The following is a 23,049-nucleotide window of genomic DNA, read 5'->3' as shown; positions in this document are numbered from 1 at the left end:
GGCTTCTGCACAGGGCTTATTCAGCCCAGCTGAACAGCAATGTGCTGTTCTCCGTTACCTCCTGTCTCACTTACATGAGACAGGTCCTTTGACTCCCAAATATTTCCTGCTTTAAAGGCTCAGGGATTTTTATGAAAGAAAACGCAACTTGAACCACAACAAATATTCTGCAGTAATGCTCTGTCAGAATCTTCATTCTGGAAGTTCCCCCTATGCTGACAAGTCCCAGTTTTCTGTGTCTCTGGATAACTGAATTTTACCGACCTGCACTTCACCATCTGCTGCCTTAGCAGTAACTCTTGACTGTAACTGCTTATGAATCTCTGAAGAAAAGCTACATCTCTTAAATCTTTGTTGGAACAGTAGAGAGCACCTTCTAACTTCCCATCTCCCAGACATTTACAGCACAGACCTTCAGACTACAGTCTCACCAAAGCCCACAACACATTAACACTGCCTGTCCTTCTGACCTGGTCTGCAAAACCTACAGTGCTCTGGCAGCGCTCTCGCTCCCTGGCATCCTCCTCTCAAATCCCTGCAAGTTCTGCCAGAGTTCAGCAAAGACAGGAAAATCCCTCTGTGTAAGACATCCTTCCGATTCACCAAGTCATTTGTACTCAGGTTTTCCTCTGTTGCACATGTCTTACATGAAGCTAGTGCACATTCTGAATGGTCAAGGTAACAGCTTCTTTTACTGAGCAGTCTTCATGAACTGTAAAATGCATTTACAGCATACTGGTGCTGAGGGTTCTGTGAATACAGGAGCTCAGAGAAGCAACTGAAGTTACATCTTCAAAGCCCACTTCATAAGAGAGGCTTTCAGAGCTCAGAGAACAAGGTCACATCAGCTATTTACAGCGAGTAACAAACAGACAGTGAACAAATGCCTTCTTTGACCTGTGTTACTCTTCCACTCAACAAAACCTAGTGTGGCAAGAAAGACAACAGAGCTACAGACAGAGGTACATGTGGCACCATGGTTAGAAGACACAGGGGAATGTCTCTTGGATCAGGATCTCCCATCACCAAGCACAAAGCATAAGGCAAATCTCCGAGCCCTTACTGCCAAGAAAGAAAACAAAAGCAGCACTTTAATTCATAGAATCATAGAACGGTTTGGGTTGGAAAGGACCGTAAGATCATCTAGTTCCAATCCCCCTGCCATGGGCAGGGAAGCCTCACCATAGACAATGTTGCCCAAGGCTCTGTCCAGCCTGGCCTTGAACACTGCCTGTGTCACAGGGATGTTGTCAATTTTGTTGTTATCTAAACCACCAACTTAGCAGATGCAGGTTATCAAAACCAAGCATCCCTCCAGAACGCATTCTGTGAGCCACTGCTTTAATCTATGACCAAAAGCAACGGCAGAATTCGCTCGACTCAGTGAAAATTCCCCTTTAGTGCAAACCCAGTTACTCTATTCCCAGTTTGTACCTGACTGCTTATATCCCATCAACCTCAAAACTGACTTTTTTTAATTAAAGGAACTTACTGCTTTTCAGATGCACGTTCAGAGATTCTGAGCAGAGCCAAATATGATAAGAACATAAGACAAAAGACACCCTGTGCAACCTTATGCTTCATTCTCCCTGCAATATAGATCTAACCTTATTTTCCTGTAGCTGTAATCAACACTAAAGGTAACTCACAGGTCACACATTGCTCGAGAATGACAGAGGACCACCAGACTGGGCAATACTGTTGTGTTTCCACTAAATTTAACTCCATTTGCCAGCTACCTGCAGCCAGACAGCATCTTTGTGAAGTCTAGTCGGATTGCAACTCTCTCCCTTGTCTGAGGCTGAAAATGCACACAGGGAAGTATTGATTCCCTGCTAGCTTACCTGCCAGTACATATTAAAACGAGATCCAACCCTAACCATTCTATGATTCTGTGCTCTTCACTACTAAAAGCGCGTACAAACAAGTCACCATGGAGGGTACTACATTTCAAATGAACACCTCCCTACCTCCTCTGTCCTACCTGTCCACATATGCACATGCTTTGATCTCAAAGCAAATGAGATTTACTCTGTTTTCATCGAGAAATCAGCTACCTTGGACCACCTCATGTTTATCATGGGATAGGATATGCACACACGGAGTTACCCCTGGGTACTGCACACACTGTAGGTTCACAGCTGAGCTTGTCCCTGTGATAATTCCCTCGCTTGCCTGCAGCTTGATGCATAAGCTGCATAATAAATAAATACAGTGAATACCACTGGATTGTGCACTGAATTAGGTGAGGTCAGCGCTGCGTATCAGCTGACGTTAAAAGTTTTCCTCCTGGCATCTTCTTTTACTTTTTAATGTGTCTTCTTCACTTTTCCAAAAACCTGGAGACAGCTCATAGATATTATCCACTTGCTCACACACACACACAATCACTCTGAGCTATGGCAGGATTTTAAAATGCATTGGCTATCACATCTAAAAAAGAAATAACATTCTTGCCTCCTTCTATTTGCCATATACCATTAGAAGACTTACAAACCTCTTGTGAAAATGTAAATAGAAAATGCCCATATATAACAGGTTTCTAACCCTTCCCTTAGCCTCTCCCACTGACTCTGATTTATCACGCTACACTCCCCAACATTAAACGCCGTCATTAGGCAGGATTTGACATTGCTTCAGCCTCAGCACATTGACTTACTAAGGAAACTGCAAAATTAAAACCAGCTCGAACACTGATTTCAGCACTGATGAAAGAAGCTGCCTCGACTGCGTTGGCCCCTATCCACAGCACGTGCACTGGCGGTGCAGACTTCCCGCTTGGTGCTCAGCCAGTGTGCCTCAGCCTGCATTAGCAGGAACCATCTGCAGGGATGAAAGGAGAGTTCCACTTCCAAATTTACAAGGAGAATAGCTGCACTACTCTCTCCTCCAGGAAACACTTAATAACACAGCACACTGAGTTTGCCGAACAGGCAGCTCTCTGTTAGGGGCAATCCCTGTGTCCATGTGCTGTGAGGTTTCTCATTTTCACTACACATTGTCTTGAACATTATCATCAGAGAAGATTTAATGGTGGATAAGAAGGCAACTCTTATGAGAACACTTCTAAAGTACTAGCATCTTGGTTGGCCTCATAATGTTACACAGGTCTTACTAACAATAATGGCTATTATTAGCTCTTATACAGCACTTGTCACCCACATACCTTAAGAAAAATTACAAGAGACAAGAGCTATCACCCCATTTGAAAGGCAGGGAAACTGAGGTACTGAAAGGGAGGTAACGATACAACGCAAATGCCATGTCTCCTGCGCCCCAGCCGGGTGCTGCAGGCAACGCAGTTGGAAAGCTCCATATCCCATTACCCATATATGAGTCGTTGAGCTCCCCCAGCAAGGATCTTATTTTTCATTATAGAGTGAAAAATAAACCAAGCCACAGGGCTCTAACTCCTCCTGCAAGCCAGAGATCTCTATGGCAAACGACACAGTGCAAATGGAGTCTGACACAGAGCGAAGCGGCAGCGGCAAGCCAGCCCGACTAGGTGCCAGAGCCGTTGTATCACTCATTATTCAGAGAGAGCGGGGGAGTTGGAAGCGTTGCTTCAACTGCAAGAACACAGCCTGGCTGCTGATTAATCCAAACTGCTGCTCTTGAGATGAGCGACCTCATGGTCACTGTCCTCCAGAACCAAAATGTAAAGGTTCAAAAGCAAGCCACGATAAATAACTACCTTCTGCTTCTCACCTGTGGCCAGTAACGCCTTGGAGACATGATGTTACACAGGTCTTACTAACAATAATGGCTATTATTAGCTCTTACACAGCACTTGTCACTCACATAGAGCTCAGTAACAGCTGAACTCTGCTATTTAGTGAGGTCATTCCCAGCAATGTAACGTAGCTCCAAACCTCAACTTGTTAATACTAAGAATTAAAGCAAATAGAGCAACTGGATTTCATACCTTTTTTTTGCCAGCATGTGAGAGCAAGGCCTCAGCAGTCTCCTTTAGTGCTGAACTCAGACACGTCTACCTTTCTTATCTCTACACCGCCTATCAGTTCTAAACATAAGGTTCAAAAAACTCCTTGGCAAGGCAGAAGAAATACACCAACCATTCCTCTCCAGACAGCAAATGGCACCCAAGAAGGTAAATAAATCAGGTGTTACATTTTTGATTTTTTAAGCAAGAGAACAAAACACCAAGAAACTATGAGCAAACCAGAGCAGTCTGAGCTGCTGGGCTGGCATCATGAACAGTTTATTTCAATCCATTTCAGTTGCCTTGGGCAACCTGGTCTAGTGTGAGGTGTCCCTGCCCATGGCAGGGGGTTGGAAGTGGATGAGCTTAAGGTCCTTTCCAACCCAAACCAGTCTGTGATTCTATAGTTCTATGCATATGGAGCCCCAGAGCACCTGGAACAGCTCAGGAGATACCTGCTGGCAAACCAAAGGCCAGGGCCAAGGCTCTGGGCACGTCCTCCCTTCCCACATCCCCAGACAATGCCCCTGCACCCCCACCTGAGGAGCACCACTGAGTGCTTCAGCCATCCTCAAGTCACAGCCAGCGTGGAATGGAGCACTGGGGGATGCTTTCCCACGTTCCCAAACCATCCTCTCCCAGTCGTGACATGGCACCTTACCCATGGGGGCTCGCACCCCTCAGGATACAACCCCTGTTGCCCAGCGCCTGCCTCACCCACCCACCCTGGCACGGCAGAGATGCAAACACCCACCTGGTAATTCAGAGGTTGAGCTGCAGCACCTTTAACGGTGGCTGTGCCCCTGCTCCTGCTGAGGGCTCCTCCCGGCGGGGCACGAGCCTCCATGCTCACCACAACCCCACCACAGACCCTCACCGCTGTGAAGCCCCTCTCCAAAATGGCCGCCTCCCACCATAGCCCCCCACAAGATGGCGCCCTCCACCATCGACACCCACAAGATGGCTGCCACCTCCACCATGGCCACCTGCAAGATGGCCACAACCTCCACCGGGTCCCAACAGCCCCACAGAGAGGCAGAGACAAGTCCCCGAGGCGCCATGCTTTATTCTGAGGGGTGAACAAGAAAAGGAAGGGAGCTGGGGGGACGGGGCGGCTGAGGGGAGGGGAGGGTGTTGGCGGGCAGATAACTCGGCAGGGCCAGGCTGGGCGGCACTAGCAGGAGGTGAAGGTTTTCCAGAAGAAGTTTTTGCAGGGAGCCTTGCGGTCCCGCGGCGATAGCTGGGCGAGCCGCCCCAGCACCGCCCGCTCCTCCTCCAGCTTGCCCTCGTCTTCCACGTCCGGGGAGGCCGCGTCGCGCCCCACGTCCACGTTGTCCAGCAGGCCCGCCAGCATCTTCAGGATCGCGTCTTTCCGGACCGTGCTCTGTTCCTGCAGGCGAAGGGCAGGGAAAAGTGATGGATGGAGGCCCTGCCCCCTACAACCATTGAGGCAGGGGATGTAGCAGGGTGCAGACATCCCCCATGTGGTCCCTTCTCACTTCGCTGCCTCCCCTGTGCCCTGTCCTTGGAGATGATACTTTTCCCATCGGCAAAGCTATGCTGGAGGTGAGGGATCAGTGGCTGCACAGTTCACTCCTCCCTCCTCCCAGCTGCAAGGGGACAGGCACACATGCCATGTTGTAACTGGAAAAGAGCTGCTAACAAATAGGCATGAATTGGCTCTAAAATCCCTTGCTGCCTGCACTAATTGGAACTCTGAATGCCAGGCTGCTTCCTCTCCTAGTAAACCCATGCTCCCTTCACTGCTCCGACAGCTCAGCATCCTCTGTGGGAACATTGGGAAAGAGGCACCAAGTCCTCAGGAATATTAAGTGCACCGGGGGCTGCAACCCAACGTAAAGTGCTGAGAATGAAATGTAACGAAGGAGAAGGCTGGGTTGGTGCGGAGAGAGATACCCACAGTATTCAGGACAAAATACTTCAGCAGTGGAGACAGGCAGCTCGTGTTTCAAGACCAAGAACCCATATTTCAATAGCCTGACCTCGGGGGAAGGCAGAATGAAGATCCAAGTTGCTGAGCTCCATCCCTTTGCCACAGCGGAATGGTTTGGGGCTTGAGGGATTTCCGTCAGTAACAAGCTGTGAGTTACCTTATTTCTCTTAACTTTACATGCAGCAAATCTTAGGAATTACCTCTTGCCTGAGCATTCCAGGTCTCTGAGACTCATCAGCAGAAACATGGTACTGGACAAGCTGGGATAGATGGTTTGACAAGAACAGATCCTGTTTCCCATGCATATGGGAATCTCAGAAGCGCATTTCCATGCCACTTCTCACAAATGCCATGTTTACTGCTGGGACGGCTGCGTTTATCCACTGACTCTCTTAAGGAGCACTTGGTGAGCAACTAAAAGATGGATAAATACAGGCAGCAGCAATTATTTTATGTTCCAGAATGTTTATGGATAATTTCTAACCACTTTCTCAGCTCTAGTAACTAACCCTGCTCCCCCCCGAGAGAAACTGAGGCACAGAAAAATTACATGCTATGTTCGTAGCAGAAGAAAAAAGCCAGTTTGTGCCTGTCCTGATTCCTACTCCTGTGCTGCAAGTACAGAAATTACTTGCGCCTTTAGGCGATGGACTGGGGAACCCAGCTAAATGTGCCTCCTGGGTCATGTTATCTTGTCAGCTTCCTTCCTAGCTGTAAGGCACTATGTATTGAAATAACCTGCTGCAAGCAGAGGCAGCAGCTTCAGACTCAGGAGTGAGGAAGGTAAAAAGCCTGCTGTTAGGGGATATTCCTTACGCATGATCAGCCGTAGCTGTTAGTGAAACTAGGCAGCTCTTCCCCTGCAGTAATCCATTCCCTAACATCCCTTCTCTTCCTGAGCTGCAAGAGATCAGGGCTCTCTGGCAGCAGCTAGAGATCTTAGCATGGGTGGGTTACAGCACACCTTTGGGTAGCTGCTCAATTCCCTCTACTACATCCACCAGCGCATCCGAATACACAGATCTTTGTTTCCATTGCTATGCATTTTATGGTTGTTTATATGTAAAATCCAAATATTTTTCATACTTACAACATTTGTCTGAGTTACAGCAGTGGTGCCTGTGGGGATTGGTTCATTAGTATCTAACAGTTTTCCAGTTAGCAGAAAGCTCTGAAGAGAATCATTATATCTATTATATCATTATTTTGTAAGCAACAGTGTGTAGAAGAGTCATTACACTTGAATTAATTTTTACCAAAGCCTTATTTACCGATATACTCCTACAACTTGGTTTTATTTTCCCCAGGATTTGTACAGAAAGTTTACTTTTTACGTATTGGATTTGTCATTGCAAGAATGTACAGCTGGAAGTTCACAGTTATCCCCAGAAGGGTTAATCCCAGCCAGCTGCAGAAGCCCTGATCTCTAGCACAACGCTAGCCCTAGCACCTCACACTGCGTACGTTTCTCACAGCCAGTTTTGTTGTTAATGGGATGTGAGCCCACTCCTGAAGCACTGAGACACTGATGGATGAACTGCAGCCAAGGCTAAGATAGAAAAAACGATGTGGATATGCACAAAGGAGAAGTTAATGCCTTTGAAACCAATACTGGGATCCTTCACTTCCCTGGGTAGCTCCTTTGCGGGAATGAAGCAACAGCAGCCTTATGGATACAGCTATGGACCGGACTGGCAGAGTGTGGGGTGAGTAACCACAGCTCAGAGGAACAGCAGGGATGGCAAGGAACATGCAGGTGAGAAGACTGTGGGACGAGGGCAAGCAGAACACAGCTTGTGATTATGTTATGCTATTGCTTCCTACCCCTTTGGCCTCTTAGGGAAATAGTACAAACAAAGTTATTATAGTGCTGTAGCCATTATAATATTAGAGTTTTGCCACTTGGTAGGATAATTATATTGCTATAATAAGTTCTGTCACTGCATAGAGCTGTGCTGGTTCAGAGTGTAATTATTCTAGCAGAACTATGTCAGTATAACTCCCCTTGTGAATACTACTCTGGAAAAAGCAATTTTATTCTGATATAATTACTTCATTTATTATTCCTCTGTTACTTTCCTACTGAACCCATCTTTTAAACATTTGCCCTTCCCATGAGTCCTATTTAAAATATCATCTCCCTTGATCATTTTACCAATTACGTATCTTTTTCTCCCTCCCTAGCACTCTGTTTTATTCTCTCATGCTGTACTCTTTAAGCAATATGATTTTCTCCTTTTTTTCTCTGCTCTGTCCTTTTTGCCAGTTTTTGCTTAGCTCAGACTTCACTTTTGCATCTTTCTGTCACCTGCCCTGGTACCTTTCCTAAGTAAATCGTCTAGTAAGTTGTACTAATAGCCCATGCTTGGCAGTGCATGAAGCTGTAGTGCCTTGGAATATAGAGGGGTGGAAGAGTTTGCATCAGGTAAAGCCTAATTGCCCTTATTACCCCTCCCCTGGCTCCAGCCTGCTCCTGTGTGCTCCCACCTCACCCAGCTCCTGCCCAGGGTGCATTATACTCACCCTGGTGCTCTGTATTGCGAGTCGCTCTTCTCCAGGCAGTGCCGTGGCTCTCACGCTCCACACCAGCAGCAGAACGGACACCAGGCTGGCCACCAGCTGCATGATGCACAGGCTGTGACTACTGTGCTGAACGAGGAAGACTGGGAGAGGGAGCTGTTTCTGGGCTCTCTTCTGCCTCAGACAATGGCTGCAGCCCCTTTTATAGCCCTCCCCCAGCCCAGTGGGTGACGCAAACAATTAAGTCTATATCAAAGGCAAATTAGACTTTGGAGAGGTTGTTAACACTTGGCTGCTTGAGTGGGATACTTCAGTGCCTCTGGGCTTTCCATGTGCCAGACCTGCAGAGGCTGAGGAAGCAAAGGACTGGGACTCTCCAGTAACATGCTGTTTCTTCACTCAGAGAAATTGTAGGCACTACCTGTGCCTCTCCTAGCTGAAACTGAATTTTCTTTGGGAATAGAATGTTGGATACAATAGGCCACCAGCTTGCACAAACCTCTGGTCAATGCTGGATGATTCAGAGGGAAGAGGTAAAACTTCTGGCCACCAGTAAACAAATTATGGCTTGGACCCTGAGTTCCAGACTCTAGGGGGATTTGGATCTGGATCTCTGCATCCATTGACGTATCTCACTGTGGAATGCCAACATACCTGGCTTTCCCTGTACAGTCACACAGAGACACAGGGTGCAGCTATGCAGTAATATAATCTGTCTTGCAAACCTACATAAGACCACCTGGAAGCCAGTTGGGGGTGACTGGCTTTTGTTCCTAGTGTTGTTTCAATATGTCTTGAATCTATCCTGGAAGTAGAGGTCAACATAGCGAATCCTGACTTGGAGATGTTGGGCTTAAATGTATTAAAGGAAAAACAAGGCACTGAAAGGCTGGTCAGAGCTGGAGCTGCTTTGCTCAGTGAGGCTTCAGAAAAAGGCTCAGGGTATGCTGGTACTGACTGCACGCTGCTTGGAGTAGGGTCCTATAGTTTCTGATCTCTGGTTTGCAGGTGTTAATAATGCTTCTCCCTCTGCCCAAAAGGCCATCCCACCAGTGGGATTGGTTTGTAGGCCAGCAGAAGGTGCTATTAAGCACTGCTATCTGCTTTGCATTGTCCCCATCACTTGGGGATGGCATCACTGCCTGTGAGATGCAGAGGCAGAGCTAAGATCCCATCTCACCACCGGCCCCTTCTCCAGAAGCACTTGCCTAAGGGCAAGTCCTCTTCTGACCCTAACAACAAACAACAGTCAAAAGGTAAATTGTTATCCTAATTTAGCACATTTGAAAAACCCACAGGGAGGTGACTTGGCCAAAGGGATGCTGTGGCAGGACTAAGAACAGAAGGCAGAAAAACCTGTTCCCCACTTCTACTGCTTACCAGCATTACAGTTCCTGGAAACAGCATGATGAAGCTTTCCCTGCAAATAATGCAGCTCCTAATGCCAGTGACACCACCTTGGACGTTCCTGAGGGAAAAGATGCCATCACTTCCATGCATATTTGAAAAGAAACACTGGATTCCCTCACTGAAAGATACAAAGAAGAAAACCTTTTCAGAGTCACACAGACCTGTGGGGAAAAGTGACAATTTCTGGAAACAGTCTTCCTCAGAAAACTTTGTAACCTCATTGTTCCTCACCCCCTTGTGAGAGCTGCCTTCCACACAGCACTTCCAGATGAAACATTAGCTGTTTCCTTCCAAACTGATCTCGCTAGTTTATCAGAATTGCTGTGTTAGCCCTTCGTAATGGATTCTGTCAAACGCTTCCCAGCCAGTCTGGGGCTCGAGACAGAGAGTGGTGGAGTCCCAGGCTCCAGCAAGCAGACAAATCACAGGCACTCGCCCAATGACCCGCAGCCGATTTGCTCCAGGAGAGGTAGAAGTGGGAGGATAGCAAATGGAGAAAGCACACTTGGTTGCTCAAGAGGAACGAAGGGCAGGCACCTGTGAGCACGAGATGTGCCTGGGCTGACAGGCAGGCAGGAGTAAACCCCATCCTGGTGGTGATGAGGCAGGACTAAACCTCGTGAGTCTACTAGCCCAAAAGCTAAACAGACAGCAGCAGCAGCGCAGCCAGCTCTCCATGCTGGGGGCCATCTGCTCTAACCAAACTGCTTGTTCTAATAAACACGGGTTTGTTTGCAGCTTTGCCTTCTGAATGGGCTGTTTTCTACAACGCTTCATTGAGCGAATGGGGTCACAAGGATGACAGTGCTCTTCCACTAAAAAAAGGGATGATGTGCTGAGCCAGAGATCAGCTTCTGGGGAGACCCACAGGGATGTAAACAGCGACCAGGCTGCAGTGAATCTGTCCCGGGATTAAAGGGCAGTAATAAAATAATTGTTACCTCTTCAGGGGGTTGGCTTTGGAGAGAGTTTTTGCCCAGATATGCCAGCAGCAGATGTGTGGCCCTGCTGATGAGCATAGCACAGCCAAAACCTGTACCTGTAGCCTGGGCAAGGCTGGGGGTCCCTTCCCAGGTGGGAGGGAGGGGAATAGGGACACATCAAAGCACGCACACTCCAGTGCCCACTGCGGGACCAGATCTCTAAATCCAAACAGGTTCCCTCCAGGCTCTGCTACAGCATCCTTCAATATTAGATGCCTTTTCTCCACATTCCTCCATTTTCCCTTGTGCCTTTCCCTTTCCTCACATTCCCTCTGCTACTTCCCCTACATTAGTCTGTCCTCCTTAAGCTCTACCCTTCCGTCCCCTTTGCAGATACCCTGCTGGTTCTGCTACCACCACTGCTGATCATCTCTCCACCGCAGGCTATAGCACCATCTCCTTCTCCAAAGGAAGTAAAATAACTCTGTGGTGATAAAATTTGCTCCTTTTAGTAACCGGAAAGAGTTCAACATCTAGCACCAGGATTGTTCTTCGTTCCTGCTGTTCCCTATTCCCTGTTGCATTGGCTGACCTTTAAGAAGGGCAACCATTATTATTTTTGCCCATACTTAAACACTTATCACTCTGTACAGGAAAAGCTGAAGGTCTTCCCTTGGAGGAATAAACATTTCTGACAATTCTTTCCTTGATTTCCTCATGCCACTTTATCTCCCTCTGTTATCTGACTCACCCTTTAGAAGTTGTGTTCCTTGATGCTCTCTCCTGTCCGGAGCTGCACATGGTCTGAGCGGGTTTCTACCACTTTACAGTGAGGGCAGATCTATCTGAAATCAGGACGCCCATGAGCACATCCACAGGAGCCTGGTAAGGGTGGGGATGCTCCAGAAGGAAGTTCAGTGTACAGGAACTGGAAAAGGCCTGGCTATCCAAGGACTCTGTCCCCCAGTTAGCATGGCTTCAGCAGAGGTGCAGAGTGGGTTCAGAAGTACAGCAGAATATGCTTCCACAATCATATAAGACAACCTCCATCTTTTCTATGAGTAAAGGGGCACAAGCATCATACAATGGGAGAAGTTTTATCTTTCAAGAAAGAGGTCCCTGACCATTCCTCAGTGCATTTGTACAGCAGCAAAGACTGGGCATTGCTGGAACACAAAAGCTAAGACTATGTCTGGCACCAAATGTCACATTAAGGAATGAGGTAATTTCTCAAATGCTTTCCTCTACGGCCTGGTTATTTTCTGTCTTCTGCCCATTCGTTGCCTGGTTTGGGTTCAGATCACCATGAAGCACGTACCAGAATTGCATCAGGCTTCCAGAACAAAGTCTGGTTCCCAAAGGTGAGGCACTCAGCTGCAGCTGAAGGAAGGGTTCAAATGCTTCTACTTTCCTGTCACTGGAACCCTTTCTCTTTGCCCTCGAGAGTCCCTCGTTGCAAAGGCCAATGCAATAAATCCAGCAATAGCCTGCTGACAGTTGTGAGCCTTCCTGGAAGGAGAAACCAATTTGTCCATGGGCCTGAAATCACAGCTCATTTATGAGGCCAGGCTTGCAGTATTCCCTCGCACCGCGCTCCCCGGGGGCCTCCGAGGAGCATGCAGGTGGCTGCTCCAGCCACGGCTTCGCATCGGCACTAATCTGACAGCCCCGAGGAAGAGGCAGCGTGAGCGTGGGATGATGCTCATCTCTGCTGAGAGCTGCAGAGCAGGTGCAGGGAGGAGGAGGAGGGGGGTACCGCCGGGATGCTGCTGCCAGAGCACGCACGGCTACGAGCCTGTTACAGCTCCCTGGGGACGTGGAGCTGGGGGAGCTGTGCTGCCTTCTCTGTCTGTCGACCCCAGGAGGATGAAGGGAGGGTGAGCGTAACGCTTCAGTGCTATGCTCAAAACCTACTGTTATTTCAGAATGCAAAGTTAAACGTTCCTGTTATGCCACCAAAAGTCTCCCTCAACAGTGACTACTTGCTATGAAACACTTCTATTGCAAAATACCTCTGTTTCCCACTGAAAATGTTATGCCTGGCTCCACGTAGGAGTCATTGCAGGCTGTAAAGGAGGACCAGGACACCTGGGGTTACTGCCTACGGACGTGTGAACTGACCTGTTACACCAGACTCGTCCTGTTGGCGGCAAGATTGGCTGGACAAGACTTAGATAGAAATGTTTCTTTACCATTTGGATTTCCTGAGGGATTGCATACGCACTGTGCCTTGGAATTCAGTCAGCAAGAGTTCACCAGGGATGTTAAGATGTGGGACCGCTCAGCTGGGAGAGCTTTAAACAGGAATTCACGCGCTCCAGACAGCGTGGGGTTCTGGTTACTCCTCATTACAGCTGAAGGAGGATGAAACACATGCAGGGTCACCACATACATCATCTTGCCCTTCACCCCAGCACACAGCGTCAGCTTCCCCGGCGATGCTGGCCCCGCGCTGCTGCAGCGGCTGTTCAGTACCAAGGAGAGGGCAGCCCCCTCCCGCAGGGTCCTCAGCCCTCACCACCAGCACTTCAAACCCCATCAGCCACAGGCCTGCAGCTGGATCCCAACATCTGTAACAAACCCCCCTCCTTCAGCTGCTTCACACATCACTGTGCTGAGATTGAGATTCCCTCGCTCCATTTCCCCACCTTTTGCGTATTTGGAAAGCACTTAACTCCATCCTATACATAAACACTGAGAAGTTTAGGTGATGTTCTTTCTTGGTTAACTTGTTGAAAAGAAATTTAACCATTTTGTCTGACTCTCTTGACAGACCTGAGCTGCTGTTTCACACTTGTCCACACTTTTACCTCTTCTTCCCCCACCATTTTATCAAGGGAACGTTCCTCTCCCTGAACCTGGTGGCACTTGTTACTACTTTTCTGGCTGTTTGCTTCCTGAGGCTGCTGTTCCCCGATGAAAGATGAATTGTCATTCTTATTTCAGCAGTCTCTTGCTCCAGCCAAGCTTCATCAATAATTCAGCCAAGCCTCAATAACATTAGCTCTGGATGAATTCGACACTCAGGCCAATTAACTGCCTGAAAGGGCTCAAGAGATACAGGCAAGAGATTTCTCTTCATTTTTTTAAGCTCTTTTCTGAACTTCTAAAAATTGAGTTAGTTCAATGAGTAAAGCCCAGAGCACAGTCTGACACAGCTCAAAAGGCGCCAGGAGGCTTAAGCAATAGATGCGCTAATGCCCATCAGGCTCTGTTCCCTCGCTTGTCTCCACCTGCTCTGACTGGTATGACATTGTACGTTACTTGGGACAGAGCCTATCCCTGCTCATATGCTCCTAGCTTAATAAGATGCTGGAACATGACTGCAGCATGTCTAGACAAACAACATTGTTGTGGATCTTTGCTTACGAACAGTGTTGCTTGACTAGCCTTGGGCAAAAGCCAGCTAAAACTCAAAGTCTTTTAGCTGTCCACCTGGAGACACTGCAGAGTTTGCTTTCGAATGTTCAATGCTCAGATCTACATGATCTGAGCCCCATTAGTTCTCCCCTGTTGGGCATCACCCAAATTGCCAGTCTCTTTTCAATCCTCACCATCCTTGGCCACAGCATCCTGGAGTGTAACAGCTCAGACGTATATTTGTGGAAGGGATCATCAACCTGTGGACACAACTGCCTGACAGATGACTGACACACCAAAACCTATTCTAAACAGCACGTAGATCTTAAGTCACCCCTGTGCTGGGAGCTGCCACCATAGTCCTGAAGTGCTCCAAGCTGCTCAGATGGACCTAGACCTACCTATAGATGCACAAACTCTTGCTCTCTCCTCCTGCTGCACTGTTATGAGTGCTTGATTCTGGCACTGATGCCTGTCTTCACCTATTGCAAGACACTGATGTATTTGAAACTGCCTGTAAAGAACAGCAATTTGGAATGGCTTGAGAACTGTACATAGGATGCTATGGACAGAGGTTGTGTGACCTGGATGACAAACAACCTTTCTTCCTGCTCTTATCACTGGCCATTTGCTGAACTTAGAAAGTTGGAGACAGCTCAATGAAAGAGGGAGTAATTAGCTGTGTGGAGATTAGTAACAGGTTTGAGGAAGCCCTTTCCCTCCTGGGCATTGTTGTACTCACCAAGGGTGGGTGGAAGGCCTGAACTTGTTACTAGTTGGCAGCGGCTCTAAGGCCTTCCTGGACTAACAGTCCTGGTCTTAATTCCCATTCCAGAAGAGAGAAAGCGCCAAAGGTAGTTTTCTGTCAAGGATGAAGGGCTGAATGGGGTTCAGGTCCCCCAGCAATTTAAACAGGAGTGGCTAGAACCAGCCTCTGCTCTTTATAATAAAAATACAAGAGCTGAGCAATGAAAACGCCCTAACTAATCAGTAGCTGTGGGAGAAAGGAGACAGTTACCCAGAGCATTAGGAGACATAACAGTAATCTCAACACAAAGGAGATCCAGACTCAGCTCTACAGCTTACCAATGCTTTGCAAACCCCTATGACTACAAAGAAGCTGCACTGATGCTGGTAATAGAAGGGGGAATTGGAAAAGAAGTGGCAGGTCTCATCAGAAAGGGAAGAAAGCAGCAGGGTTGGTACTGACACCACAGAAGTCCCTTGCTGTAGGCACACAGTGGCTGCACCACCTATGAGGTTAGCAGAGCCACAAAAATGGTAACGCTCAACCCCAGCCTCTGCAGAAGTCTGCTCCTTCTATAGCTTTCTCTTACCAAGTGACAAAGCCTCTCTCAGGAGCTTTTTGTCTTCTCCTGATGCCACCTAGCGACTGTCCCCAGCCTGTTCAGCTTGAGCTCAGTACTTGGTTCAGACCCTCGGAGCCACCGCGTTTTTGCAGAGGAAAGGATGGTGCAACTGAGTGGGGCCAGCGATTGACAGGGATTACGTGATGCTATCAGGGAGATGGGCAGCTAGAAAACAGCTCGGGAAGCTGTTATACCAGAGGCAGCATTTGGGCTGGAGAATAGCTTGGGTAGAAGGTACTGACTTCTGCAGCACAGAGGATGACAGAAGCTGGAGCTATTACACAGGTTACAATATAAAATATGCATCACTCTTCAGAGCTTATTTTTGATTGTAACTTGCCATCCCTAGAGCCAAGGGAGAAAGGAAGTCAGATCAACTCCAGAGCACCCCTGACAAGCACAGCAGACTTTCAGGACCCCTGTTTCCACCCCACACTTCCCCAAAGAAGCACATTGACCCACACTGACGTCACCTTAACCAGAGCCGAGTGTTTAATTGAGTGCAAGGGAGTGACAACCGCACAGTGGTTGTGCTGGGGAGGTACCCACTGCACAGCGGTGGTACGGAGTCTTTAAAACAGAAGAAGTGGAGGCAGATCCAGCTCACAACAGAGTACAACAAAAACCAACTTGTGCATCTGGGGATTCTGGGGGCAGCATTAGAAATAATGAGGCCTCCTAAGGACTAGCAAATACCCAGGCTCGAGGCATCCCAGCATGACCGAGATGAGAGATTTGTCAGCACAACTGACTCCCCAGCATCCGTACTTAACAGCAGGCAATGGCTCTAAGGTTTGGTTTTTATATAGATATATTTATATTTATATATATAAAGCGCCTATCACCATATTGATAAACATTCTTTGGAACCACTCTGAGGCAGAGGTAAGAACAGGAGTCAGCCCGGTCCTACCTCAGCACTTCTGTTTCCAAAAAAGAAGCCACAAGACTTTGCTGCCAGCCTGCCTGGCTGGTGTTTAATACTGCTACTCCATCAGGGTTGGAGGGAGACCTACTGTGAATGGCAACAGTTTGCACTGTGACTTCTCCAACTGTGCTGCAGAACAGTGCAGGTGTCGCAGAAGGGCAGTGGGACATGAAGGCTCACACCGTTACCAGTCAAACTGTCTCAGCAGCAGGGAGCTCCTATCATCAGGAGAGAGCAACAACTGTGCACAAAGCTCTCGCTCTCTGTGCTTAAGGCTGAGGCAGTGACCCTTCCGCACTCTTCCCAGGTTTCAGAAGATCACCAGACAGAAATAAGTGTCAGTTATAAATACATCATGTCAGTTGCAGGGGGTGGAGGTGGGATGGGGGCCACAGGGAGGGGAGAATTTAGAATGGAAAGGAAAAAGACATCTTACGTTTCCAGCACTGGAAAGAACAGTTTTGACCTCACGCAATAAGTCAGCGGACCTTTTCAATAGTCTTATCTGGCTTATGCACCATCATCTTTAACACATCATCAAAGGGAGTGTTGGCTGGCAAAGGGTTAAACAATCCCACACAGTGGAGAGCAAATCTGCAGTCTGCTGGGAAGGTCCCAACCACGTCACTGATGATCTCAGGTCCAACTTGAAGGAAGGAAGCAGCTTCTCAGCCTCACACGTCGCTCAGGGCCTGGAGACAGCCAAAGACAATAAAGTGTCAGGATGGACCTGCTGCAGCTCTCCCGGTCCTTAACAGACACATGGCTCTGAAACACAACATTTGCCTTCATCCCTAGGGCACTCTGAGGAGGTTTTTTTCTGGAACCTGCAGTTGCAACCCAGTTAGGAGATGACAGAATGATTATCCTTCAAGGCAGCAGACTGAACTACACTACAGCATCGTTTCTCTACCCTCTGGTTCGTGCCAGAAACCGCAACCACATTTTATCTGCCTTTTGGAGCTTTCCAATGGGAAACAGTAGTTCTACAACTTGGATTTGGTAGGTGAAGTAGGAGCGATCTGCCGTCAAGGCATGGGACATCAACCCAAAGAACAGTTCCAAACTGAACTCCAATCTTCCCAGACTGACTCATACTCAGCTACGTCATACAAAGTGCTAAATGCTGCCCTGCTCTGACTTGCCCACAGAAGCCTTTGAGGCTGCAGGAAATCCTCAGTCCTGTGTGCTCCTTCTCCTGCTGGAGAGAAGTTGTTCCTTGTCCTTGAGGGAGGAACAGCAGCACAGCCTCGCTCACCTTCCGTGCAAACTCCGGCAGAATGAAAGCTGCCCGATGGATGTCAGAGTTGTAGTATTTCAGACTCCTCTCCTCTACTTGTTGCTGCGAGAGCTGCTGCACAGGCTCCCGGAAATTCGTGTTCTGCAGAAGAGAAGTCAGGTAACTCTGGAGTGCTTGGGCAGCGAGCAAAGGGCTGTGTGACAGGCACCCGGATTCATGGCAGGGAACCAAGAGGATGCGCAGCAGAACAGATGATTTTCTGTTCTAGTACGAGGCCAAAGGTTCTGCACAGCTCCAGTCCCCAGGGCTGGGTTTACATTCTGCACCTCTTGTGACTAGCCCTTATTCACAATGTCAGTGTATGAGCTCAGACTGCACGCGAGCCATGTGCCAGATGAAGCTGTCAGATTGTGCCTCAGCATCTAAGCAGCAAGGCTTTTGCTCTTTGGAGCAGAATCCATGTCTGTGTTAAATCAGGCACGGCGCATGCTGCCAGGGCCCCTGATCAATCACACACATTGGTGGAGGGAGCCAGCAGCACTGCTGCTGTGGCAGCTGCATTTCAGACCTGCTGTAATGCAGCAGATTGGGAAGAGAGCAGACCTCAGTGGTGTGACACAGAGCTACAACCCCACATCCCAACACTGGCTCGCTTGGACCTCTGCATGAGATTACCAGTCACAAGCCAATTCTTATCAAGCAGGTGCTGCTTTATAACAGCCAGCATCAATACGCCAAAGCCTTCACAGGCTCTGGAAACTGGCAGCAGCTTCCTCCCTTCCAAGTTTGTTGTACTAGAGAGAAAATAATGTCCTTTTCTAAGGCAACTAGTTACAGCACTGGTAAGTAAGTACTGGTCAGTTCTGCACTTCATTCGGCACTGAGCAAGCTGCACTGCAGCTCTGGGGCCCTGGGCTGGCAGAACCAGGGCCCAGCATGACTCTAGCGGCCCCTCAGCTGGGAGAGCTCAGAGCTGCAGCTCAAGCTCTGTAAGGGACAGCCTGAGGCTCTGTGTGTGCTTTCAGAGAGTGGAAAAGGGCACTTGAGGTGCCTGGAACTCACCGGGTTCTTGCTGCAGAGCATGAAGCCAATCTGCCCGCTGGGATACGTGGGGATGGTGCAATAGGCGTATTCCACCACGGGGAACAGAGACTTGCAGAACTGACGCATCTCCTTAATGAGATCCAGGTGCAGCCACTGGCACTCACCTACAGGGAGAAGGGAAGATGGGATGTGAGGTGAGAGCTGCTCCTCTTCTCTGCACAGGCCTGGGCCAGGTTAGCAGCGGTTCCAAGTCCAAACCTGCTCTACTCTGCACAGCTCATGTGGTTTCAAAGGCAAGATAACACCCTTACGCCAGATTTACTAAGGGCAGTCCAGCAGTTAATGAGCTGATGTATCCAGATCAAAATGCTCCTGTACCTGGGAGCTGAAATGGACCTCACTGCCTGTGTCATGTCTCCCCAAGAAGAGAGTCCCCTTTGTGTCTCAATGCAATGATCTGGCATCAGCCTCTGCCCAGAGGCATCCTCACCTTGGCAGCAAAGAATCCCATCTTCTCGCAGGGCTGTCTTCATCAGCTGGTAGTAAGATTCTTTGAATAAGCTTTCTGCAGGACCTGGAAGAAAAGTGAGGAAGAGGTATGTTGAGAGAGACACTAACACAGTGGGCTTCTGAGAGCGTTCTGAATGCCCCCAGGGACTGCACTGCAAAAGAGGTATTTCAAATGGCTTTTCAGCGATCACAAGTGTTGGAGATAATCTGGAAGCAAAAAGTTTTGCCCCTAGGTGAACCCCAGCCTGCACCTAGCACAGCAAATCCATCAGGATTTTAGCTTTGCTTAATAGCAAGCCCCGGACCTTTATCAAAGACAGTCCTAGCAGCTGCCTCTTGCTTCAGTGAGCTCTTTTTAAACTGAGCTCCTGCTCCAAACTGCCTTTTAGAGATGCCTCTTCCTCTGTTGGCTATAGCAACAGTAAAGGCGACTTGGGTGCTCATTGTTAGGCTCCTAAAATGAGATGCTGTAACTACACTTGGTCCTTCTCTGCCTCAGTTTCCCCCCTTCAGAAATATAGCAACCTCACTACAGTCATCTTTAGGATATGTAGATACATCAACAGCACACAAGCCACTGCTTCATTAGCAGACACATGTGCAAAGCTGTCCCCCTCCATGAGATTCCTGGATTCAAGGATCAACTCTTTGCCAGAAGCAATAGCTGCTGGAGTTAAACTCTGAGGAGAGAAACAGGACAGCTGGCTTGAAGCCTTGCTAATACAATTTTCTGGTCTTCACTCTTTCCTTTCTCTACCAAAAGAACTGACCCAGTGAGAAGTTTTCACTTGAAAGGAGCCCGGGCAGGCTGGCATTACTTCCAAGAGGTAGGCAGAGGAGAAAAGGAGGAGGAGTGTGGAAAGCAGTGCCCTTTTATGGCCAGAATTCCTACCCATGGGGTCAGACGAGTCCGTGATAATCACATCAAAGGCTTCTTGATTTTGTTTCATGAACTCAAAACCATCTCCCACGTGCAAGGTCAGCTTCGCGCTGGAATACCCCACTGCCATCCCTGGGAGGTACTTCTTAGATACCTGGATCACATCCTGCAACACAGAGAGCACAAGGGGGTCAGGAGGGGCTACAAGGAGCTACTTCTCAGGCTACTGTGCAGCTGCAGCTGCAAGAACAGCACAATGAGTCATTTCCTTCCATGCCTTCAGCACAAACCCGACTCACTGCGAGATCCTCAAGAGCTGTCAGCATCTTCAGCCAACAAGTTACGCTCAGCCCTTTCCTATGGCCTCAGGGTTCAGCGACACTGTTGCTCTGTCCTTGCCAAACTCAACAAGATGAACTTGGAGCTTTAAAAGCTCCCCGAGGAACTAAGAGAATACGATTATAGATCTGACTGCTCTGTGCTCCTTTTCCCTGCAGACATCACTTGCGGAGGTGATCTCAGCTCAAGACTTCTCTTTTATTCTTCCTAAATTAAACCATTCCAGCAGGTTTCTAGATGCAAGGTGAGAATTATCCCCACCTCTGCTCTACATTGCATCACCCCCTTCATTCTAAAACTGCTAACAGCCACTGCCCTAGGCCCAGCAATTGCACTGAACATGACCAGCTTCTCACAGCTGGCAGAGACAAAAAAATATGCTGGTGTCAGGCAGTGCTGGTTCAAAACCAGGCACATATGCCTATTAGCTTGGCAGACAGAGCGCAGAGTCTCATAGAGCAGCACTTCCCATTCTTAATACAGCCTTGCTTTGAGGACACAGGAAAACTTTCTTAGAAAGTAAAGCATCAGAACAAACTGACCTAGAGGAGGAGGATGAGCCCATCTATCTCAGCAACAAATACCCCCCACTTATTTCCTGCTTTCAGTCGCAGGAGACTGCTTAACAAAGCGACCCTCCTCCTCCGGCAGGAGCAGCACTCTGCTCCGCACTGGCGGAGGGAAAAGCAGCAGCTTCACAGAGCCAGAGCTCTCCTTCTCCAGATCCCGTGCCTGGCCCACGCTGGCCTGGAAGGGCCTGGGCCGTGCGTGTGTGAAAGAAATCCCATGAAAGAGGCAGCCAGCTGCCACGTAGATGACTCGGAAGGCAAAGAGGTGGCGCTGTCAGTGTCATGCCAGCAGCACAGGCAGCAAGCGCACGCTGCTGACAAGGGACAGCAGGTGAAGCAGCAGCTCTGGGGATGCTGTGAAGCGGGGCTGCTTTTTGCTGGGCAGCCCACCCGTCTCACCGAAGCCCCCGGGCACCTCCTCGCAGCCCAACGCACCTCATCGATCTCGCACTGCACCACGGACTCCACGGTCGGGTGTTTCACCACCTCTCGCAGCACGCCCCCGTCACCACCACCGATGATCAGCACCTGGGAGAGGAGAAGGCAGAGAACCGGCCATCAGCGAGGTGGGCTCACGGAGGAACTTTCACGGCGTGGCCTAAAGAGAACGGCCTAAACCCAGCAGCCCTGTGGGCTCGTCCCGCCCCGGCGCTCGGAGATGGATGTGCTGCGGGGCCCACGCGGACTGCCTGGAGTGTGGGAGCGCCAGAAGCCACGGCCCAAGCCAGCCACCGGCCGCGGCAGCCCTGAAAGGGCCGGTTCGGAGGACGGGAGCTGCTCTGCGGGCCCCGGGGCCGGCTCACGGGCCCCGGCCGGGTAGACCCCGCGGAGAGGGCCGGGGACGACTCACCTTGCGGGGGTCGGGGTGGCTGCAGAGGGGCAGGTTGGCGATCATTTCCTGGTAGGAGAACTCGTCCCGCTCCGTGCACTGGATCACCCCGTCCAGGACCAGGACGTTGCCGTAGGTGGTGCTGGGCAGAGCGGGGAAGCGGCGTTGGAGCCGGCCCGCGGGCCGCGCTCCCCCGCCCCCTCCCAGCGCCGCCAGGCCCCACCGCATGGCGCTGTGCGCCACGCTCCCACCCCTTCCCGCACACCACCGCCTCCCCGGGCCGCGCTCCCGGCCGCACCGCACCTGCGGAAGACGAGAATCTCCTGGTAGCGGGAGCGCTGGTGGTGCAGGAGCTCTTCCACCTGCAGCGACATGGCCTGCCCCGGCCACAGCCGGCACGTCTCACGGAACCAGCCCTCGCGGATCAGCGCCGCCGCACCGAGCTCCGTCATCCCGCACCGGCCGCCGCGCTCCGTCATTCCCGCACCGGGCACCTGCGCGCCTCCGCCGCCACCCGCCTGACCCCGCCGGCGCGGGAGCCGAGCGCGGGGGCCCACGCGCCGCCCCGCCACGCCCCGCCGCGCGCGCGCCGCCGCGCCACCATTGGCTCAAGCCGGCGGTGACGCGCCGGCGCGCCCGGGGACACGTGGGGCGGTGCGTCCGGAACGGAGCCGCCTCCGCCGCGGCGGTGAAAGGGCGCGTCCGGCCCGTCCGTAAACCCGCAACCGGCACCGGCCCCCCGCGTCCCGCCACCGGCACCGCCCCCTCGAGGCACGGCCCGGGCGGGCGGAGGACGAGGCGCTGCCTCAGCGCTCGGACGGCTCTGCCGCCTGCGGGAACGCGAGTGACTCCCGAAAATCGTCCCCTTTGGCCATTTCAAGCGCCGATATTATACAAGCGGGTTTCTGCCCAGCGCTCGGAAGCGTTACAAAACGTGGTGCACGCTGCAAAGGGCAGGCTTTGGGGTGGTACACCGAGGTTACACCACGAGTGGTTCTTTTACCAGGTTATAGAAAGATCTCCCTCAGCAATCGCAGCGCAGTCCTAGATTGGGGGTTCTAGTGCTACAACTTCATCACGTTCACAGGTGTAACCAGGTGAATAAAGCATGTGATTTGCTAGTCACCCCTGTTAAAGGTGACCACAGATCTGTGGCAGTAAGCCACATAGGAGAAAACAGCAGAAGATTACAATTAAGATCATCCTTGAAGTGTCACTTTGCAAGGAATT

At 50.1% G+C, this 23,049-nt stretch overlaps 2 protein-coding genes across 7 annotated transcripts; both read right to left on the bottom strand.

Moving 5' to 3' along the window:
- Positions 1-4,989: 4,989 nt before the first annotated feature.
- LOC115617380 (somatostatin-2-like) lies at positions 4,990-16,934 on the bottom strand. Of its 6 annotated transcripts, none has more exons than XM_030507776.1 (5): positions 16,845-16,934; positions 11,502-13,104; positions 9,798-9,945; positions 8,421-8,516; positions 4,990-5,333 (listed from the first exon to the last, which is right to left on the bottom strand). In XM_030507776.1, the coding sequence occupies exons 2-5, from the start codon at positions 11,549-11,551 to the stop codon at positions 5,118-5,120; spliced, it is 510 nt and encodes a 169-aa protein (XP_030363636.1). In that variant the 5' UTR covers positions 11,552-13,104; positions 16,845-16,934; the 3' UTR covers positions 4,990-5,117. The 6 variants fall into 6 exon arrangements, with proteins under 6 accessions (XP_030363636.1, XP_030363637.1, XP_030363641.1 ...); XM_030507777.1 differs by having other exon boundaries at positions 12,069-13,104; XM_030507781.1 differs by lacking the exon at positions 8,421-8,516.
- SRM (spermidine synthase) lies at positions 15,950-22,401 on the bottom strand. Its single transcript, XM_030507775.2, has 8 exons — positions 22,123-22,401; positions 21,841-21,961; positions 21,426-21,518; positions 20,095-20,248; positions 19,183-19,266; positions 18,711-18,856; positions 17,667-17,789; positions 15,950-17,100 (listed from the first exon to the last, which is right to left on the bottom strand). Exons 1-8 carry the CDS (start codon positions 22,296-22,298, stop codon positions 17,083-17,085), a joined length of 915 nt encoding a protein of 304 aa, XP_030363635.1. The 5' UTR covers positions 22,299-22,401; the 3' UTR covers positions 15,950-17,082.
- Between the last annotated feature and the right edge of the window lie 648 nt (positions 22,402-23,049).

This window comes from Strigops habroptila, chromosome 16 (genome assembly GCF_004027225.2).
Source record: "Strigops habroptila isolate Jane chromosome 16, bStrHab1.2.pri, whole genome shotgun sequence".
In the NCBI taxonomy this organism is placed as follows: Eukaryota; Metazoa; Chordata; class Aves; order Psittaciformes; family Psittacidae; genus Strigops; species Strigops habroptila.
The sequence above is the reverse complement of the archived record's forward strand: the minus strand, read 5'-3'. Positions and strand labels throughout refer to the sequence as shown.

What these genes read in the sequence shown, in the direction of transcription:
- LOC115617380 (XM_030507776.1), bottom strand. Translation starts at nt 11,551, where the DNA reads ATGTGCAGCTCCGGACAGGAGAGAGCATCAAGGAACACAACTTCTAAA. An exon ending in TTCCAGGAACTGTAATGCTG is followed by an intron (nt 8,517 to 9,797) that starts GTAAGCAGTAGA and finishes TGCATCATGCAG; the next exon opens with CTGGTGGCCAGCCTGGTGTC. An exon ending in TCGCAATACAGAGCACCAGG is followed by an intron (nt 5,334 to 8,420) that starts GTGAGTATAATG and finishes CTTCGCCTGCAG; the next exon opens with GAACAGAGCACGGTCCGGAA.
- SRM (XM_030507775.2), bottom strand. Translation starts at nt 22,298, where the DNA reads ATGACGGAGCGCGGCGGCCGGTGCGGGATGACGGAGCTCGGTGCGGCG. An exon ending in TGCAGTGCGAGATCGATGAG is followed by an intron (nt 20,249 to 21,425) that starts GTGCGTTGGGCT and finishes TCTGTGTTGCAG; the next exon opens with GATGTGATCCAGGTATCTAA. An exon ending in TGGGATTCTTTGCTGCCAAG is followed by an intron (nt 18,857 to 19,182) that starts GTGAGGATGCCT and finishes TTCTCCCTGTAG; the next exon opens with GTGAGTGCCAGTGGCTGCAC.